At 51.6% G+C, this 20,487-nt stretch overlaps 8 protein-coding genes across 8 annotated transcripts; 4 read left to right on the forward strand and 4 right to left on the reverse strand.

Moving 5' to 3' along the window:
- Positions 1–441: 441 nt before the first annotated feature.
- PV10_08912 (uncharacterized protein) lies at positions 442–1,590 on the forward strand (the record flags this gene model as incomplete). The annotated part of the gene is made up of 1 exon (XM_016374000.1): positions 442–1,590. One exon carries the CDS (start codon positions 442–444, stop codon positions 1,033–1,035), a length of 594 nt encoding a protein of 197 aa, XP_016220911.1. The 3' UTR covers positions 1,036–1,590.
- PV10_08913 (uncharacterized protein) lies at positions 789–2,845 on the reverse strand. Its single transcript, XM_016374001.1, has one exon. The coding sequence runs from the start codon at positions 2,337–2,339 to the stop codon at positions 1,374–1,376; it is 966 nt and encodes a 321-aa protein (XP_016220912.1). The 5' UTR covers positions 2,340–2,845; the 3' UTR covers positions 789–1,373.
- A 276-nt stretch (positions 2,846–3,121) lies between these two features.
- On the reverse strand, positions 3,122–7,802 carry PV10_08914 (uncharacterized protein). The gene is made up of 2 exons (XM_016374002.1): positions 7,399–7,802; positions 3,122–7,346 (listed from the first exon to the last, which is right to left on the reverse strand). The coding sequence occupies exons 1-2, from the start codon at positions 7,433–7,435 to the stop codon at positions 3,487–3,489; spliced, it is 3,897 nt and encodes a 1,298-aa protein (XP_016220913.1). The 5' UTR covers positions 7,436–7,802; the 3' UTR covers positions 3,122–3,486.
- Positions 7,803–8,712: 910 nt separating this feature from the next.
- PV10_08915 (uncharacterized protein) lies at positions 8,713–11,472 on the forward strand. The gene has a single exon (XM_016374003.1). The coding sequence runs from the start codon at positions 8,991–8,993 to the stop codon at positions 10,731–10,733; it is 1,743 nt and encodes a 580-aa protein (XP_016220914.1). The 5' UTR covers positions 8,713–8,990; the 3' UTR covers positions 10,734–11,472.
- Positions 10,912–11,364, reverse strand: PV10_08916 (uncharacterized protein; the record flags this gene model as incomplete). Its single annotated transcript, XM_016374004.1, has 1 exon — positions 10,912–11,364. One exon carries the CDS (start codon positions 11,362–11,364, stop codon positions 10,912–10,914), a length of 453 nt encoding a protein of 150 aa, XP_016220915.1.
- A 1,610-nt stretch (positions 11,473–13,082) lies between the features above and the next one.
- On the forward strand, positions 13,083–14,934 carry PV10_08917 (uncharacterized protein). The gene is made up of 2 exons (XM_016374005.1): positions 13,083–13,754; positions 13,815–14,934. Exons 1-2 carry the CDS (start codon positions 13,319–13,321, stop codon positions 14,540–14,542), a joined length of 1,164 nt encoding a protein of 387 aa, XP_016220916.1. The 5' UTR covers positions 13,083–13,318; the 3' UTR covers positions 14,543–14,934.
- A 1,149-nt stretch (positions 14,935–16,083) lies between these two features.
- PV10_08918 (uncharacterized protein) lies at positions 16,084–18,665 on the reverse strand. The gene is made up of 4 exons (XM_016374006.1): positions 18,252–18,665; positions 17,918–18,129; positions 17,431–17,866; positions 16,084–17,382 (listed from the first exon to the last, which is right to left on the reverse strand). Exons 1-4 carry the CDS (start codon positions 18,274–18,276, stop codon positions 16,571–16,573), a joined length of 1,485 nt encoding a protein of 494 aa, XP_016220917.1. The 5' UTR covers positions 18,277–18,665; the 3' UTR covers positions 16,084–16,570.
- A 1,392-nt stretch (positions 18,666–20,057) lies between these two features.
- Positions 20,058–20,444, forward strand: PV10_08919 (uncharacterized protein; the record flags this gene model as incomplete). The annotated part of the gene is made up of 1 exon (XM_016374007.1): positions 20,058–20,444. One exon carries the CDS (start codon positions 20,058–20,060, stop codon positions 20,442–20,444), a length of 387 nt encoding a protein of 128 aa, XP_016220918.1.
- Between the last annotated feature and the right edge of the window lie 43 nt (positions 20,445–20,487).

Genomic DNA, 20,487 nt, shown 5'->3' on the forward strand with positions numbered 1-20,487 from the left:
TGCGGGTTGATCCGGTGTTTCATGCACCATGCAAGGTCCAAGAATGGCAAAGCAACGGGCGAGGAGCCACTGGAAGATGTCCCTCCCAGGCTACTCGTAAGCACCCTGGAGTAGGTGACTTGGGTGACCCGCGAACTGGATTCGTCGGGCGCCTCAGGCGTCATCTGCTCCCTGTTTCCTTCTATCAAGCTTGATCCCCGTCAATCCCCATCAACTTCAAGGATTGTGTCTGTTCATGTCATCCTATCATCCTGGTCATTTTCCTCTGTTTCTTACTTTATTCGATCCTTCTGTGCCACTGTGCTTACTGCACGCATACCACGACTCGGAATTCTTGTTCCCAACATCTGTGATTATTCCGGCCAAGGAGGATTGCATTGCATCGAGTGATCCACACTGAACCACAGAACCACAGAACCACAGAACGACTCGCTCCGCGTCATGCCTCCCAAAATCCCTTTCCCCTACATTCTGTTCTTTCTCTGGATCGAGCCCGCCTCGACTCTGGTCGGCGCCTTTTACGCGTGGTTCAAACCATCCACCTACCTCGAGCTGCAGCATGCTGCATCTGCGCCCTCCATCTTAGGTCTGCCACTGGGGACCAACGTGGTCCTGCGTCAACTGGGCAATCTCTACCTTGCCTTTGCCTTTAATGAAGCGCTTGTTCTTCGAGCCACCAATGACCTCAACGTCTGGCGGGTCTTGTTGCTCGGACTCCTGATTGCCGACTTTGGCCATCTATACAGTTGCCTCCCTCTTGGTGTCACCGCCTATTACGACATCTACAATTGGAATGGAATTGACTATGGGAATTTCCTTTTTGTCTATGTTGGTGCCTTGACTAGAATCTGTTTCTTGTCTGGTGTGGGATTCTCTTCCTCTGCCAAGAAGCCAAAGTCAAAGGCCAAAAAGACGGTTCGAATCCAAGATGTCAGCGATAACAATGATATCAACACGACTGAACCGCTCTTTACTCCCACTCAGTTGAGCAAATCTCCAGCTCAAAGCACCAGAAGGAGAAAGAATAAAAAGTGAGACTGAGGGTTTGGTGCGATTCGCCGCGCCACCTCGAGACTGATTGATGTGACTTTATCTCCACATTTCCACCTGTCTTTTTGCGATCTAACTTACAACATTGCCGTCTGGAATCATGGGTCATATTTGCTTGTTCAAGTGAATTCAACAATCAAGGCTACATACCATCCGAACCATCGAGTTTCCAGTCGCTGTTACACGCGCCGAGCCAATCTCGGACGGACCAATTTGGGTGAGATCAAGCAACGCAGCTTTCCGCAAGTCACGGCCTGAAAAGTTCATATTCATCACCACTCCTGCCTTTCATTGACCCTTTCGCTCTCGTTTCCAATCGTAAATCAACCTGCTGCTGCGATAGCCACCACTGCCAACCTCTTGCCGCCCGACTTATCCTCAGGGATGTCCCAGAACCCAGTGGTCTGGCCAGCGATCTCTGCGTCGTTGTGCTTGCCATGACAGACACAGTTCCTGACGCTATCATACAGACCAGCTAGCTCCTCGTCCTTTTCGCCGCCAATCAATTCTCTCACATCGACGTCCACGGGCAGTTGTGGCGGCGAGACAGGTTCGTCTTCGTCTTCTGAAGACGATGACCCTTCAGAGTTGGACCGGATCATGCGTGGAGGTTGGGCCGAGGCCGACGCGAAGCGTTGAAGTGACAATCCTGAATCTTGATCAAGGTCTGGGTCTTGGTCGAGTTCATCGTCGGCCAGTTCGAGCGCCGCGTCTTCGTCGTCCGAATAGGCGTCGTGCAAGAGATGCTTGGATCTTCCGTGTGATGCTGCTGTCGTCGAAGAATTAGCGGCGATGGCTGGGATGTATGAATTTGGTTCATCGTAATCGTCAGATGAAGTGTCGTCCGAGTCATCGCTCTCAATGTACTCGTGTCTCGGCGCTGCGGGCGGTGGGGGTGAGCGTCGGCGTGTCGGCGAGTTGCTGCCGCTTGTGGAAGTCAGTTGAGACGGCCGCGCGTTGTTGTCGTGGAAGCTGATCCTCCGACCACTGGGGTTGGGTTCGGGTTCTACAGGTGTCGGCTTGGTTTCTGGGGCCGCCGGTTTCGGTGCTGTGCAGTCGTAGTGTGGATTGCCATCTTCACTAGGGGCTTTGCCTTCGATGAAATTGGATTTGGCGGAACGGTTCTCGATCTCGACTATGCGGAGCATGAGATTGTCGAGAGTAAAAGCGTGTCCCAGCACAAATCGCAGGTCGCGATCCCCACGCTTGGCAGAGAGATGTAATTTACACTGCGCCGTGTGTGCGAGACTGTAGGTGGATGAGGTGTTCAAGGGGCGAAGTTTGGACATTGTTTCGAGTGTCTCGTTTTGTAAATGTTAGGATTTGCCGCGAGTCTGGGCTCGCACGTTGAATGGTGCCACCAGAAAACGCGAAGCGCAATGGGAATGGGTTCAGTGTAGTTCGATGTGATGGATGGCGCTTTTGAGGTAATCGTGGAGGAATGTGGTCTCCGAGATAAGAGTCAGTAGATTAAAGATGATATTGACGTCAATTCAGATCCAAGTGTTGTTGTTCAACACCTGTCGATGATCTTGCGTTGGAGGCGGGGAGAGAAGAGAAAGCTATTTGGTTCAGTAATCAGCTGACCAGGGTTGATGTCGATGGCGATAGCGATAGCTTCAAGTGTCTCTGATATCGTCCAAGACGTCGATCTGGAAAGCTCAAGATAGTGAATGAGGACAAGGTGTCAAGTATCAAGATGAAAGATGAAAGATAGAAAAGAGTTGCCTTATCGTCTACAATCACAACGTTCTCACCTGTTGATGATCGCGTGCTGCTGAATGATCGAACGTCCGCGGTTACGAAGCGTTGAACTTCCATTAATTGTCGTTGCGGTTGGTTGTTCAGGCTGACAAATGGGATGAAAAGCTGACCAATTACCCGTCGTCAAATCCCGGCGCTTGTCCTATTCCGGAAATATTCAACCTTCTGCAGATTCCAGTAGAAACTCAGAGTGTTGCCTTGAAGAGCAACACGCACCGCATGCGACAACAAACATACGCGATCAACATGTGCGAGGCCATGGTTCGCTGATGTTGGATCACTCTAGCCTCGGCAATTCAAATCTAGAGGAGTTGAGAATGTTTGATATTATGTTAGCTCTTTATACATCTCCCGCTCTTGGTCCTTTGCTCCATTTAATGGGCACGAAAATACACCTCTTGTCTCCCACTTCTGGCCGGAGACCATCACAGTTCTGTTCAAGACATTGCCCATCAACCGACGCCTGCCCAGCAGAACCATGCTCTGTTGACCCGCCAGGCTGTGCTTTTTGTGTTGTACAAAATGTTCAAAGTTGGATGACTCGACCCCCAGATTCAGACGCTCGTTCCAACATGACAAGATCATCCTCGCCTTCGTCAATATAAGACATGGTAGTGTGCCTCAGATCCAAATCAGCACGTAGATCGCTTCCCGGCTTATTCGCTCAGTGGCTTAGGCTGCCGCCTTTCTTGACCCACGTGCTTTGGGGTTCAAAGACTTTTTCTTTTTGCTCGCAGAGCTCTTGCCGAGGTCTGCTCCTTCAATATATCTCACCAGCTCATCGATGCTTCTTGATTCTAGGGCCGGGTCGCCCGTGCCTGTGCGCAGGCTGGGCTCTGACGTAGCTGTCCTGCCCGACAAATTTGGTGCCGCAGTGGTTGCATTCTGAGGCTGCAACCTGGTCCCCATCCCACCCATACGAGGTAGCTGCCGTAAGCCTCCTATACGTCGAGTTTGCAACAGTTTCGCCTGCTTCGCAATTGACACAGCGTTCTGTGTCAACTGCTCCAGCCAGCTTTCCGCCTCCTTGGTGTTGCGGTCCGTGGGGCCCAGCTCCGCCAGGAAGATGCTATACGCATCACGCATTTTGTTGACGGCGCCTTTGGCATCTCCGTCGAGAGCCAGTGCTTGAGCTAGTTGGAAGAGAATCGTGGCGGCGTTGATGGATTGTGGCCCAAACAGCTCTTCGCAGACCTTGTAGCACGCTTCGAACCATTTGCGTGACTCTGGGTACTCTTTCAATGACTGCAACATGACGGCGGCGTTGTTCATGGTCGTAATCGAGTCGGGATGGCTGGGGCCGAAAATGATCTTCCACACCTCGAGTGCATGTCGCACATACTTCAAGGCTTGTCTGGTGTTGCCGACATGGTGCTCAAAGAGTGACAAATTCAGATAAGCCAAAATAGCATCATGCGAGTCGACGCCCAACGTTCTTTCCGTCACAATGACCGCTTTTCGTGCCAGTTCCACTGCGGCTTCCTTCTCATCCGTCTGGTAGTAGATAGTGGACAGGGAGTGGTACATCTTAGCCACCTCGGGGTGCAGGATGCCGTAGATCTGTTCGTGGAGGGACAAGCTCTCCAACACGAGTTCTTGTCCAAGCTGTTTTTGTCCCTGCGCGAGCGAGATCTTGCCTGCCTCGAGAGCTTCTTCGGCCAGTGCACTGCGAGGCGCAGCATCCTTGACAATCGGAGCAATGTTGACGATATCTCCTGGTGTAAAAGTCGTGCTGGGTTTAGCAGGAACCTTCTTGGCCAATGACTGATCGACGCCCTTCTTTTTCTTCTTCTTACTGCTCTCGTCGTTTGAACCTCCGTTGTTCGACTGTGTATCACTGCTGCTTCTTGCAGGCGAGAGATCGACAGCAAGGTGTGAGCCCGTCTTGAAGGTGTAATCTCTGGCAACAAGCTGCAGACCAAGTTTAAGGGCAATTTCACGGAGCAGAGGAAGGGGTTGCACAGTCGTCTGCCAATCACTCGGGAGTTGGTACCGATATCGGACGAGCACCTGTTTCTCTATGGCAGCTTTGAGACTCGTAGGGTTCACCTTCTCAAACGAGAAATCCCCATCGGGGTAGAGCGAACGAAGCTCCTCTTCGATTTCCGGTCGTGGCTTCGAGTTGTACTCCACTCCAAGCAGGCAATTGAGAAGATGTGCAAGGGCCGAAGCAGCGAAGACGGCGGGTAGATGGCGGAGGTGGCCGTTTGCAATGTGCTTGAATGCACGGGCAACCATTTCTTGCAGGACCACCCCGGAGAAGGCCTGGAGACGATGACCTTTGTCCAAAGAGGCTTGTGCAAGACGACCCAAGTATCGGATGTTGATGCCGCGTTTGTGCACAAGTTGACACAACGACTGTCCGTCCATGGGAAAACCAACATCACCATCGTGCAGGTCGGTGATCAGATCAGGTATGACTTTGACACGCAAAAAGTCGCAAACGGCACGGACATCTTTCTCATCGTTGGCAAGATCCTCCTTCTCCTCGTCCGTCTGCGGAATTTGCCCGCTGAATGAATCAGTGTTGAGTGCCAGTGTGAAATTGGAGATGTCGACCCTTTCCTGATCGAGGGCTGCTGCTTTCTTCTGCTCATCGCCTTCGGTCTTGTCGAGAGAATCGTTGGCCTCTTCCTGGGTGTCTGCCTTGGCGTGTTCGATGGCAGCGTTCTCGGTGCCCTGGCCGTTGGCTTTATTGGCCCGTCGTTTCTCGACTTCTGCGCGGACGTACTCCTGCATTTTGGTGCGCCAGTATGCTTCGACCAACTCGATTCTGAGAACGGACATGCGGTGGGGATACTTTTCACGGCCGTCCGCCTCCACCTCTTCCGACCAAGCGACGTCGAGAGGAGTGATACGATAGAGGTCCAGAACATACTTGCGGCCGTCGGTGCCAAGCAATCCCTTGGTTTCGACACTACCCTCCAGGTCATGGCGTTTGCCATCCTTGTCCCAGACGGCGTGCTTTTTGATGTGGAGTGCCTTGGACAGCTTCTCAAAAACGGGGACAAAGGCCTGGTTCTCGGTCACAATGTCTCTTCCCTCGACACCGCCATAGTCGATTTGATGTTCGCCTGGTTCCCGTTGCTTGAAGATGCCAGGCACAATGCTCTGGCCCACGATGCGTTTGCCGAGATAATCTACGACCACCGTGCCTGGAGTGAAGAGGCCGTTGATGTCCAACTGGTTGACAGCTTTGACACCGGCAACATCCTTGCCAACAGCGACTCTTGCCGCTTCATCACCGCCTTCGCTGGCAAAAGTCTGAACACCATCGGCACCAAAGGAGTAAAAGATGTTGTTGTAAATGAAGATCTGAGCATCGCGGCCTTCGGTGGGGTTCAAAGGTGCTACTTCGCCTCTTGCCACCAGAACAGCACCACGTGCAGCGGCGTCGTTGTAGTCGGCAAAGAGTTTGGAAGTAAGTCGTTCCCGGAACACCCGATCCTGGAGCAAGTCTCGCGGCAGCTCTCGGGTGGTTTGAAACTCTTCGTTCCAGTCTCGAAGATTTTCGGCGCCGTCCGCCCCACCGATCAAGTAGGCTTCCTGGGGTCGAGTTGGGTCGGACTGGTGCTGGCTGGTTTGAATGGCGGACTGGGGCACCAGCCACGGGTTCGCGGGGATGGCATTTTGGAAGGGAAAGGTTGTGAGGAGATCTTTTTGACCATTGGCTTTTTGAAGGTCGACAAAGGTTTCGCTGAAAGAAGGTGAAAGGATGGAGATCAAAGAGAGGAGGGAGTGGGCGTGGTGATTCTTGGGTGCAGGCCTGGGAAAGGGATCAAACTTGTTGCTAGAAGACTTGTTTACATAGAAACCGGAAACAGCGGCGGTGACATGGAACTGCTCTCCCTCATTTGTGGTGAGCTGAAGATAGAGGAGATGGCCGCGTTGGCGCAAGTGGTACGGTGGAGGATTCCATTGAGAAACAGACAGAGATTTGATGGTTTTGGGGAGATTGTGTGGCTGCGATGACAGGATGGCATCGAGTGAAGGAGGGGCTTGGACGTCGTATCTCGCGAGAGGATTGTCGTCAGACTTGGGCGCGGGGGCTAGGACGGAGCCAAACTTTTCATCGTGAAGAGAAAGGCCAGCGGCAAGGCCATGGAGCTGGTCGGAACGGTCGCCGGTGGCACCGATGAGCTCTCGGATCCTCACCACATGCAATCTTGCTTCTTTCTCAGTGTATGGGTCTTCGACGAGGACGAGTTCGTCGTCGGCCTTGAGATCTTTGACTTCGGAGAGCTCGACAAAATCGTTTATCCTCTGGTCGTTGTGCTCGAGGTGGAAACAAGTATACTGAAAGGTATCGGGAGTCTCGACTATGGACTGTCGTACATCCTGGACCTGCTCCTGGCTCGTGACCGTTATTTGCATGGAATAAGGGTGGTGAGGCAGCTTGACGGAGACCTGGAACAGTCCTCCAGCGTTGTCATCGTGATTGTGCTCATGATTGTGGGAATGCTCGTGTGGGTGACCGTTGGTCCCGTTGGTACCGTTGGGTAGGTCTGGGCCCGACTCTTGGGCAGTGACGTCTGTCGTTGAGTTAGATCTTGTGATATTTGAGTGTGTCAGAGAATGAGTTACCAGCTGGGGCAGTCACAACACCAGTGGAGTCCGCCATTGAGAAAGTAGTCAAGCCCAGGACCAGTTGTTCTAAAATTCACTATGCGAGTGACAGCAGTGGGAAAAGGAGTGACCGAGGAATGGGAGATAATGTACAAAGTTAGAAGAGGTCCCAAGTACTATACAGTGTTTGAAGGAACAAGAAAGAAGGTTGAAAACCAGACACAAGATGCAAGACGCAGGAAGATTGAATCGAGACAGAATCGGATTTCGACGTGGACTGGAGGTGAGCATGGAGAAGGAATTATTTTCTGGAGCTGGGTCTGGATGGGGTTTAGCTTCATGATATTAGTGATGCTAGTGATGCTAGTGGGAGGTGAGAGCGGGTCTAGAGCGGCGTGCTCAGTGTAGAGGAAGTGTTTTAGACGAGAATTGAGGGCGCTAGTCGAGTCAAGACTCGAGGACACAAGGAAGGACCCGTTGTGCCGACCAAATACTAGGCAGTTGATTGGCGGATGGTGGGCGGATGGGCGGGCACTCGTCAACGACTTTCTCCAAATCTACTTTATGGACGAGTGTAACAAGAGAATTTCACGGAGCAAAAAGTGTGAAGCCCTGGCAGATTTCCAAACCCAAGCCAGCCGGGAACTGGGGCATCTGCCGGCAAAGGCTCCGGCCAAGGCCTAGACTGAAACTCCTCCCGAATACGCCCCGAAATAGAGATGAAAATAAATTATTTCCCTCATCATACATCAGTTTGATGAGATTTGTAGCTGTCCAGCGGTGGTCGTTGACGGTGGTATGGGTCACGTGGCGATATCATTCCTCTTCAATGACGGGTGTCATCCTCGGGAGTCTGGGGTAAGATGTTCAGTTTCCCACGTTGCATGCATTCATGGACGCCTCTTGATTGACATGCGTGAATAAGGTATGAATTGGGGGGATAATGATTTTCATTGAAAAAGCACTGGACTTTGGGTCCAGCAGTGCCCGGAAATTATTTCTTCTAGCCTAATCGCAGATTCCAGAGGCTCTGCGCATGCATGGAAGCCCACGTGTCCAGTCGCTCCCACGTGATTTCCACTCTCCTCGGCAGATACATACCTAGGTAGGTATGTACCTTTTAGGTACTAGCTCCAGGCATTTGCACCAGCGAAGTACCTAATAGGTCAGACTAGGGGCCCTCAGGCTTCATTAAGTAGAGACTTGGGGCCGAGGGGCGCCCATGACGGGCTAACAATACCTAAACTGATAAAGTTACTGGTCGTCTGTAGGTGCAGAGATGCCCCCAAACGCCCTTCCAAATCTTATTCAATGCTTGGCCACTTGGCTCCAGTGGCTCATCCTTCACCTCATCCCTTTCCTTGCACAATGTCAACGACGACAGTCAGATCATCAGAGCTTCTTTCGCGTCACGATATTCTCTAACGTTGTAGACGCCGTCCAACTGCATGTCGTTCGTTTCATCACCAGCTCTTTGACTCCTTGGCTACCTACAGACTTCATGACTTCAACTGCTTGCCCCCGACTCTTGTCTAGTTGGTGCAACCAATAGCAAAGCCAGCTAGATCAAGACCCCCTAAAGTGTTTTGTCGCCAATCGAAAGCCGGACTATGCGCATGCGATTGATCATGAAGGCTGTACAAGGATGGATGGTCACGAGAGCAAGGGCTGGCCCTGTGTTGCTCAGAGGCCGAATCGCCGGTAGAACTCCTGGCAGGCCCACGAGACACGCATCATCTCAATTTGGACCAAATGGTACTTTTCAAGGCCAAGAACCTGACGAAGAGGAGCCACAATCCAATGGCCGAGATAAACAAGACACGTCTTCCAACGTACGTCCGACTCTGTTCAAGATCTTTGAGGCTGCCGCGACGACCTTTGCTACCATTGCAGTCCTAGGCTTGGCTGGATACTCTTACCACGTATTTTACAAGTCAATGGTCTTGCGCAAAATGACCAAAGCCTTTGCGCCTGGCGATCCAATGTTGGAACTTGCCTCTCCTCCGGGGCCGCATGAGCCCCCAGACGATACGACCGACGACGAAGATACCTGGGTCGTTCGACCGGAACAGCTTAGGATTGACGGCATCGTTAACGGCGAGTCCAAGGGTCGCTATTACTTGCTCGTCGGCGAAAAAGGAACGGGCAAGTCTTCCATGATTCTCGAAGCAATGCGCAAGATTCAAGGCGAAGGTGTCTCCATGTTTGAAGCGCATGCCGACCTGGAGATCTTCCGCATCCGCTTGGGAAAAGCACTCAACTATGACTTTCACGAGGACTATATCGGGTCCTTGTTTTCCATCCGCGGTCCTCGAGATACCACGGCGCTCCTCGACATCGAGCGCGCCTTTAACAAACTCGAAAAGATCGCACTGCTCCACCGCAACGCTGCACGCAAACCCTTGGCTCGCCGCAAAGGGCCGCTGGTCCTCATTGTCAATTGTACACACCTGATCCGTGATGACGAAGACGGCAACGACTTGATCGAACTAATGCAACAGCGTGCTGAGCAGTGGGCGGCTGCCAATCTCATCACCATGATCTTCAATTCTGACGACTATTGGGTTTACGAGCGCCTCAAGCGATACGCGACTAGAATGGAGGTGATCCCCATTCTCGACCTTCCCAAGGATAAAGCCATCGACGCTCTGACCAGATATCGATCCAAATACTTTCCTGAGCAAGTCAACGACCCCGAAATACTGAAACAGGTGTACGATTCCGTGGGCGGGCGGTTAAACTTCCTTGGTCGAGTGGCCAAGAGCACCGACATGCTCAAAATGTGCAAGCAAATCAACGAATCCGAAAAGACGTGGTTTCTCAACAAATGTGGCATTCTCGGGGAAGAGATGGACGACGATGTCATGGATCAACAGAAATACGCCAGTGCCGCCATGGTCCTGGCCCGGGAACTGGTAAGACGTAGCAAGGAAATGGACACACAGTACGATGAAGAAAAGGGTCACATTCTGCCAAACATCCCACTCTACATTTCACGCCAGGTTATGACCAGAGCCGACTTTATCCAAAGCTACGACCACGACAATATCTTTACCATTGACAGCTCTGCCATGGTGCGTGCCGACTCGGTGCCCATGATGAATGCTTTCAAAGAGATCTGTGCAGAAGAAGGCTTTGATGAATACCTCGAAGCAACTCTCGATCGCATTTCGGCCATCGAAAGCCTCAACCGTACCAAGGAATTGACGTTCAAGGATCTGTGGACGATCCAGACCGGGGAGCAGAGAGGCAAGTATGCTTTCACCACCAAAGACCATAAGGGCCGCAATACGGGTATTTTTGAGATGAGAGTGGTCCCGGACGAACAACCTGAAGACGAGGACGATGAATAATCAAGTTCGGACAATGTCATAAATTCTGCAGATCGCAAGTGATGATCAGGGAAGTGCATTCTCTTCTGGGACACAATCCTCAACACTTCTCATTATTCTATTTTCCGATCTCCAACGAACTTGCCAAGAAGTTCAGGTACGATATTTCTACAACCCCTATCAAGCTGCTCGTGCCAAATCACAGCAATCCTTCCAGTTCTAAGCCGTGTAACTCGGCGAGATCTGCCAGCAAGAATAGTAGCATGTCTAGGATCTTGATGATTTCCAGAACCGGCCAGACTGGGTTCAGATATTCAAGAGGAAATCCTAAAACCCGTGTTGCGTGGGATGTGTTGATCAACGCAGCTTTGATGGCTTGTTGCACCCAGCGCACTGTCTTAAGCGTGAGCAAATCGAGATACAAGCAGCAACCGAGGAAGGAGGAAAATAGAACAAGAGTCGCATATTCGACTTGGAGGTCATTCTGAAGCATTAGACAGCTTGGGATCAAGGAGGTGGTGCTCAGCATCTTTGTGGACGGCTTGGGAGATTCTTTGCGAATTTTATTGTCGCGTTGCCGATTTTTTCGAATGCAATTCAGCTGGTTAGGGCAGCGATAATCTGGTGGTCTGCGGGTATTGTTATTGAGCATGTATGCTCAGTGGAATGAAAACTATCTTGAAAGCGGCCAGACCTGGCCTCCGTTCCCAACGTCGCCAACATTGTCGAACAACCATGTCCGCTGAAAGAAAGTAGTCTTTCATCATTGTCGCCTTTGTCCATGATGATGGAAAGGTTCTGGAGAACCATGCTTCCTTTGTGACCCTCTCGAGGTGGAATAAAGTGTTCTTTCTTGCTTTTATATTGCTCGATCTCGAGGCTTTGTTCATACGGCCTGCTCGACTGTGGGTTCGAGTAGGTTGGGAGTATCGGTGCGAGCTTGAAATATCGGCGATGCCCCCCGGGGTGACAAGAGGGCAGTTCCAAGCTCTGCAGTTCCATCGACACTTCTCAAGTATTGCCCCAGATATCAGTATCCACCTAACGGACAACATATTTGTTCTTGTCAGGAAGATCAACCAGAAGATTCACCAAAAATACTTGAGGAGAGAAACTCGTCGTGCAAAAGACCATCACCCTTTACCCTAGCATTATCCTTCCCCACAATCGGCCCGCTCTAAATTTCTTGTCCTTGTTCACCTCCGTCACTGACTTCCGTGACAGACTTCGCTTGTGCAGAGGACTGGATCAATACGACTATACAGGATTCAAAATGTCGTGCAAGACCACCGCGGAAGGCTCGCGCCCATTGGCTATTGACCCAACCTGCGAGGTCTGCCCTTCAGCGGACTACTTATCTGGGTTGGAAGCAACACAATGCACTGGACCCGACTGTGTTAGGACCTCGCGCACTACTGCCATCCGAGAGTGTCAAGGTAAGTACGATCCTACCATCATGTGCCGCCAGCTTGTGTGTTTGCACTGCGTCCATAAATCACAGCGACACTTTGACGAGGATTGTACCAATGCGAGGGAAATTCATTACTGCTGGCCATGTAGTCGGCGAGAGAAGAAGAAGGGGGTTGGTCTATGCCACTGCGGCATCAAGTCCAAGGATGACGTTTTCAAGCAGGATCCCTCTCAATGGAAATGTGTTTCTTGTCAGGCCATTCAAGCTCGAAGACTGCATGTTGCGGCACACGGGAATCTGGAGCGATTGGAAGAAGAGGGTAAGGTGAAGCCTAGAGGAAAGAGATGGGGAAAGGACACCTTCAAGATGCAGCGATGGATCGATGAAAATTCCGAGGATAGAAACCTCTGTCCTGGATGTGGACGACACTATTGGTCTTTGTTGAGGTCCTTTGGGCGAAGCCAGCGGGAGCATCATGGTGCGAGGCTGGACTCTAGGATGTACAAGCAGTGCATGGCTTGTCTGGGACGACGACTATAGGTAAGTAAAAGCTGAGGTGGTAAGTAATTGGGAAAAAGGGAGGTAGTAGACAGTAATCCCTAATGGTAGGGGTAGCACGAATGAGGAATAAAAAGCTGTAACTCGTATAATCAGGTCTGTGCGTCCCTTCTCCTACCTGTTGAGTCTATGATGTCGTTGCCATTATGCTAGTGAGACAAAGAATCTTCGGACGTCGTTTCGATTTTAGAAATGATATCACGTGTAGGACCTCCAGTCATGTGACGTCATCTATACTGTACTGTCATTGGGTGGAATCTGGAAATGACGTCGTGTTTCAAGTCGACTTAGTGACACCATCCTGACCAATGACAGCCTGATCGCGAAGGTAGCCTTACGGAGTATCCGTACTTCCTCTTCCAGCCACTTGCATTTCCGCGATCTCTAGACTCTCGTCGTCACCTTCACCAAAGTCTCCTCGAGACACGCTGTGTACCATCCTCTCGACTTTTAACCGCTCCTTACCGCTCTCCTCAGGCTTGCATTAATCTAACGACAACTCTCACTCTCTATCTGTTGCGCCGAGTTGAGGAACCGTTGTTGAGACTACCTACCTCTTCCTCTCTGTCGATCACGTCCACGCCCCGTACACGTGGCTCTGCCACTGTTCAGAAATACTTTAACAACCATCACCACCATGCCTCCAAGAAGTCGCCATTCCAAGTCTGCCAGCGTCGGGTCCAGCACTGGCGGCAGCACCGCCGTGGCCAGCACCACTAATGGCGAGCCGCTGGCGCCTGGTCGCAGTGACAAGTCCTCCTCCCCCGCCTCAACCCGCAAACCTCGCTCGCGACCAACTACATCTTCCGAAAACCCCATTGTGGTTATCCCTAGCTCCAAGTCAAAAATTGAGCCTGTCGTGTCCCCCGCGCAGGACTATAGCTTCTGGAAATTTGTCTCGACCCTCGTGTTGAGCACGACCTTGGAAATTGGGCTGCAGACCATCGCTGGTCAACTAGGCACAGGAGATTTGGCCGCCATATCCAGAAAGTCCGACTCGTGGGTGGAAATCTCTGGTCTACTGGGTTGGAAGGTTGTTCAGTTGGCCATATACTGGTATGGTGGGTTTGACGGTATGTGCCATTCGATCAGCAATATTGAGAAACGCCATGACTGACCATGCACTTTTACAGCTTACGATGTCGCCTCGCTATCTCTGCTACAGTCTACACCCACCACTCTTCTCCTGGGTCTTTTCTATAAGATCTCACCTACTACGCTCCTCTCGACAACATTATCCTCGCTCGTTTCGCTAACCCTGCCGTACTATCTCCTCCGCCCTCTATCACCAGCGCATTCGCCCGCTTCTTCTCCCAAATCGCTCCTCCGCAATCGCTCTATTCTCACAGACCCTTATACGACCATTGCCACATCGCTTCTTTCGGCGGCCATCTTTGCCGTTCTTCTGGAAGCGGCATTGGCCACTGCACTTCCAACCTGGCTTGTGACCCACTTCCGAGGCCTGAAAACTCTCGAAGCTGCCCACCTTGGCCCCGCTGGACTACCGACCTTGCTTCTTGCACTCCTCCCAGCCGGACTTGCGAGTCAAGAATTCATCTTTGCTCCATCGACAGCGTCACCGGCGCCGCTAGTCACTGCGATTGAATTTGATCCCGCCACGGCTACACTGGCCAGCCATGTCAAGTACAACGCGTGGGGTTGGTACTCTGTACGGCAAAAAACGCTGATTTCACGCACGATCTTGTTGACGGTGCTTGTTGTCATCGAGACGTTGGTGCATGCGTGGGGTACGATTGAGGGCGTTGAGCTGGAAGGGGCGTTGGGATATGCAGGAATTTGGGGGTTTGGAACCACACTTGTTGGCCTGGTATTGAACTGGGTAGGAGGGCCCAGTGATTGATGTTTCAGTCTCCTGGTCTCCTGGGGAGTCACTTGGGGGAGGACTTGTTTGTGACTTGGATTCATCATGAACGGGGAACTGTACTTGGTCAAAGAGCGCACGATGGATTGGAATTCTTGTACGACATTAGGGTGGGTTGGAACATATGGTCATCATCAGAGATGACAGAGGGTCTTGCTGTAAGTGTGCGTGTGTTTTAGGTACAGGCATAACAGCCTAGAGACTGAGGAAAGGACAAGTTTTGAGACTACTTAGATGCCCGTGACACTGCTCCATTCGAAGAGGATGGGGTCGGGGTGTAAGTGTGTTGATTGATTGATTGATCGAGTCATAGGCAGCAATCTACAATGCAAAACCACAAATGGCTCATCCAGGCAATGCCACTTTCAAAACCGCAGCCCTCTCGCTACCCAACCTCACCCATATATAGACTATCATCATGAAGGAGATCGCCAACGCCGAAGGTTCTGCAGCACTTTCCCGCAAATCTCTCCAACACGTTCCTGCCTCCAGTCTCGGTATCCCACAGCGGTGCCTTCCTCTTGCAACATTTCCCACACGCTTTTGAGCCCGTTCTTGCCTGCAGACTTCAAGTCTCAAGACAGCGCTTTCCTCTTGCTCTAACAAATTCGAAAAGACTTTTCTTCTCCATTACAAGATGCTCTCTCATTCTTCTTCATCCTTTCGACTTATAGCAATAGTAGAAATGCGTCTTGATTTATACAAACACCGATATGTTTGGAATCTAGATGAAGGAGACTTGCGACAAGATTTGTAGGGTTAAGGAAGAAACCTGGAACATGAGGCCGTTCGACGAGTTGACGGATTAGAGGATAAATGGGCTCTTCATTAACTATATCTAGGGCAGTCACTTGTCAAACACACCAAACTCGGTCAAGATATGCAAGTCAAGATATCAGACTTTGACGCTGGTAAGCACTGTCTCCCTCCGTGGTTTTCTTCTCATTCTTGAGTCCTTCGAAATGTTGATTCGTGTGTAGCATTTTGGGCGCAAGAGCCTCCAGATTCAACCGTGAACCCCACCGTACTCAGATGTCCAGAATTGATTTTGCGTGGAAAGATAGATTCAAGCATTGACATTTGGAGTTTGATTTCCCGTCATAGTGCTCTTTGAAGACGACCGAAAACGACCGACGATGAACACCTTCTCTAGATGAACGACATCCTAGAACCCCTTCCAGATGTCTGGCTTCAGGAAAAGTGGCCGCGAACCAAGACATATTTCGGCCCCGGACGGGAAAGGCTGGCCCATGCCCTGACGATCGAGACGTACCCCATATCGATGACCCTCTGGAGAAGCAATCCAAGGAGCATAAACCGGATAATATTGATGATGTCGAATCTGGAGTCATCACGTCACTCATTCGAGGTATTCTCAAGTATGAGCCAGCGCAAAGGCCGACTGCAGAGGGTCTGTTGAAGCACCCTTGGTTTCAAGAGTGATACTATGCACAATTCGTCGACTCACAAAACCGTAACGAAGACCTTCTACTCTACTATAGTGCGCTGTGCTTGAGAGTCGTGCTTGCAGATCTGTCTTGTCTATATCATTCGGGTTTCGGGATGTCTAATCTATCCTCCTCTTTCTCTTGCCACGATGATGTCTTTGGCATGTCAAGGAAGGCTTGATGGGAGCAGAGCACCATGATGACATCTGTTTGAAGGTGATTCAATTCCACCGCTCTCACTAAAAAGCGGCCTCCTAGGTTGCAAGCCACATCAATAGATCCTTTGACGCCCACCATTTGCTTCTTTCCAAGAACGCCGGAATGCTGCCGTTGCCGTTTTCCCATCATCATTTCGGTCCTGTGGCCAGTCCAACGCGCCGGGGTCGGGGTCCTTCTTGTTTCGTGTCATCAAGTCGTGTGGTTGCCAGCGGCATGCAAACGTAGCACATCCCTCGGTCCGTTCTGACGCGTATCATTCTGCGCGTCAGCGGGTTCCGTCATCTCGTCCAGTCAAACGCCTCAAATTCAATCCCAGTTTCGCCGTGGCCAAGCTCCGCCACTACGATGTCTCAGTGTTGCGCCGCTCTCGAGTCCTGCTCCGACCCTTCATGCTCTTCATGCGGTTGAGGAATCCTCCCGCGACTCCTTTCGGTTCTTCCACGGTCGCGCTCTCTCCTGTGTTCTTCCTCTCCAGCCCAGGGGCACGTTTCGGGCTGCTCGGGGCTCGTGGGCGTCCGGCTTTATCCTGTTCATCGGCAAAGGCAATCTGAGCGCCCTTTCGGTCGTATTCTTTGTCGTAGTCCTTGAAAAATGGGTTGGCGCCGGTTTGGTCAGGTTTTCCCGAGCCCAAGGGGCTCGTGGGGGTGTTGATTGGCCCAGGCGAGGTTACACGACTTCCATCGTTGACCTTGTTTGGGCGGACAGATTTGATCCGCTGGGCCAGACTTTTGGTGCGGGACAATCCAGTGGCCTCCTCCCTTTGAGAGGCCTCTGCTTCAACTTCGCGTCGTTGGATGGCAACTCTGCTTGCCGGTGTTCCTTCGAGGAACGTGCTAGTTCCTAGGCCAGCAGAGGGGTCTCCATGCACAGGGTCGACACGAGAGGTTGGGTTGAAGGCAGGGTTTTGTTCTTGTTGTGGGCGGCGCAGGTATTCTGCGTCGGCGTCCACCACAACCGCCTCGTTGTAATCGTCATGAGCTTCCATACCCCGACCGTGGTATTGGTCCAGGTTGAGGTTTGAATTGACGGGGCCAGAGCCTCCCAAGGCCATGTTTGCGGAACCCTTGGGGAAGGCTTGCATGGGAGCTTGACGAGCACCCTTGCGGTTTCGGTGGGGGTTACAGGCGTCAAAAGGGCCGTCGTGGTGAAAGACTGGCAAAAGTCAGGGGGGGTTATAGAGACAGACATGCAACGACTTACGTCCTGTTCCGTAGATACTTGTAACGTCCAACTTGTCAATGACATCAAGTCGCCTGTTTGGTTTCTTAGACCGATGCGAGGAACGACCGTCCTTTTCGTCCCTGAGCTTTCTTTCACGTCGCCTCTTTTCGGCTTCGGGGTCGAGGTCTCGCGGTTTGTCGCGGACCGAGGACTCGGAATTTCGTCGAGGGCGGCGGTCCCGAGAACGGGTCTTTTCCAGCGACAAGGGATCAGCAAAAATGTCCAGCTCCTTGGGCGGTGCCCGACTTCGACTGGGACGGCGTCGGGGTTCTTCATCCGAGGCATGAGGGGCCTGACGATGGCCTGGGCCACGAGTGTTGGGGACAACATTTTCCCTACGTGAGTCACTGCCGACAGGAGAGTGCTGATTGCGGAGAGGAAGCGGGGCGGACGAGTTTTGTAGATTTAAAGATGCCTGTGGTGGGCGAGGTTAGTGGGGACGACGAGCAAGAGTTGAGAGCCTTACAAAGATGTCAATAGTGTGATCAGCGGGGGATGTGTTGGACAAGGAGCCTTGTCGATTGGGAGGGGCGGTCTTTGGTACAGCCGCCATCTCAGAGGCGTCGAGGAAGGGATTCGTGCTCGTCGGCCTGATGGGACCAGCAGGGGGGCTCAGGGCGGTTGGGGATACTCGAGTGCGAAAGGGATTGTTTGAGGCGAGAACGGTTGGGCCGCGATCTATGGAGAGATGAGTAGGTCAGTGTCTGCAATGTGTGGTCTGAAGCAAGGGATCATAGGCCGTGGTGGTTGAGGCACAGCGCGGTGCGAGTAGATGAGCAGATCATGTTGGGTAGACTCACCAGCTGCGGGGGCAGCTTGTGCCATGGTTAGGGTATTTGAATGTAACGACTTTGTTGCGAGGATACGTGAGATCGCGACAGTGGTTGTCAGAGTAAATGAGATGGGAAGAAGGACAGATGGTAGACAGTCGAGGATCAACAGGACAAGTCAAGGGTGGGTCGTAAAGGTGTGGTTCTGGGAGAGTGGCAGTGATTTTGAACCAGTCTCCAAGACCCCCTTTTCAGGACGACTGGCTCCAACGTTTGGAAGAACTAATAGGGTGGAGGGTGGACAGACAGACGATCAGAGGGTCCAGATCAGGTATTGGGGATGCAGCTTGTATGAGTGCTAAGGAGAAGAGGATGCGATGTTACAAGATGCAATTCTGATGAAGGGCTGAACGTGGGATTGTGGTAAGTAGTTGGTGAATAAAGAGAAACAGACAATGGCAACGATGAATTGAACAGGATTTGGGAATTGTAGTTTGTAAGGGTGGCGTAGCAGCTGCTGGGGAGACTTGGACGTGGGCGGGGGAAGAGGTGCGAGGAGGTGGCGCGACGCCCTTGCAGCTCACTCACTCCGGTTAGGATTATTATTGTGATTCAGGGTCTCTCGGGTGTCTTGTCAAGCCTAAATGCCCGGAGGGTCACCCCTATTGCTTGTTATTACTGTTTGGCTGTTGGATTTACAATCAAGTCTCCCAAACGTGGACTCCTTAGGTGTCACTTCCCCCTAGAGTGGTCTTTATAGGTATAGAAGGCGTCCACTAATTTACTGCCTACCTACCTAGGTACTTACTAACGCAAGCCATGCTTGAGCATCGGATGGCGGATGGCTGGGATATTCGCCTCAGAACCTGGGGTTGGAGTCTAAGTAGATCCCTCGTTATGAATACAGCCTTCGTTCTTGAGGCTTGGTGGATATCATCATGCATGCCTAGGAACAATATTGGAGCAGATGATGGAATTATGAGTTGAAACTTGATCTTCATGAATTGAACCGACGTTGAAGATCGAGACGTGTCTTGGGGTTCTGATCTGGGCTGCCCTTTCGATCCGTCTTTGCTTGAGTCCAAGGGCAATTTAGCCAGGAAAATCTCGTCGATCTCTCTAGCGAGGCTCTTGGTTGCTTGGTTGTTGTCACACAGCCACGACAGCCTCCACTGACTGAAACACGCCAGCTTTCTCCAGGATGTGTCCAACTTGACCTTGAGTAATTGAGTAATTGTGAGTGTCTCTGTCATCGTTCACGTCAACCGAAAGAATGCGTTGAATCACGAACCTGGATCATGTTTTGCTATCACCAATCCAGACCTAATCCCTGCCTCGAACTCAAAAGGCACGCGCTCTCAGCCATCTGCGGATAGACAAACGGCAACGTGTCGATCCCCACAAAACCCAAGTTTGTTCCTTGAGTCGCTGGCCACCCAGCCCAACAGGATTCTGGAACATTATTATTGTGGTGCTTATCAAACACTCATCTCTCGCTCAATTCTAATGACTTGCATTACGACCGCATTGTGTAGTACCAATTAGGTCTCCATCATTTCTGTCACGCAGCAGCGAACGTCACTGCATCTGGCCTGATCTGTTGCTCATTTCACCCAACACATTCCTGACTGGTCAGTCGTGACAGCTTTTCAAGGCCGGGCAATTTTTGGCAGCTCGCACTGACACTATTGTGCCGTGCTGTTGTATGCGTATCTACTTTGCCATGCACGTTATTGCATCATTTCAATTTCCCTAACCTCCGATTGACAGCCGTAACTCGGGCCAAAAGAAATCATTCATTCATTCATCGTCCCTCACCATCATCTTGCCATCGATATGACCACGATGGAGAGCACGACGCCACCCGCGCCGCTGTCACAACGGTTTACCCTGGAATTGGAATTCGTCCTCTGCCTTTCCAACCCACAATACCTCCAATTCCTGGCTGTCAACTATCCGCATTTGTTGAACAAGCCTTCGACGTCTGCAGACGATGCAGACGATTCGGACGCGGCACGGTTTGCACGATATCTCGAATATTTGTATGCCTACTGGAAGACTCCGCAATACGTCCAGTACCTCACTCATCCTGGCGCAACCCTGAGAAATCTGGAGCTCCTCCAACACAAACAATTCCGACAGGATATCATTCGGCCAGATGTCATTGCTCAGTTGTTTCAAGGAGAGACGGTGAATGAGGGTACCCAAGCAGACCAGGATTGAACATCACCGTTGATGGACCTCATTTCATATCCATGGTCACCTG

This window comes from Exophiala mesophila (assembly GCF_000836275.1).
Source record: "Exophiala mesophila strain CBS 40295 unplaced genomic scaffold supercont1.6, whole genome shotgun sequence".
NCBI classification, from domain to species: Eukaryota; Fungi; Ascomycota; class Eurotiomycetes; order Chaetothyriales; family Herpotrichiellaceae; genus Exophiala; species Exophiala mesophila.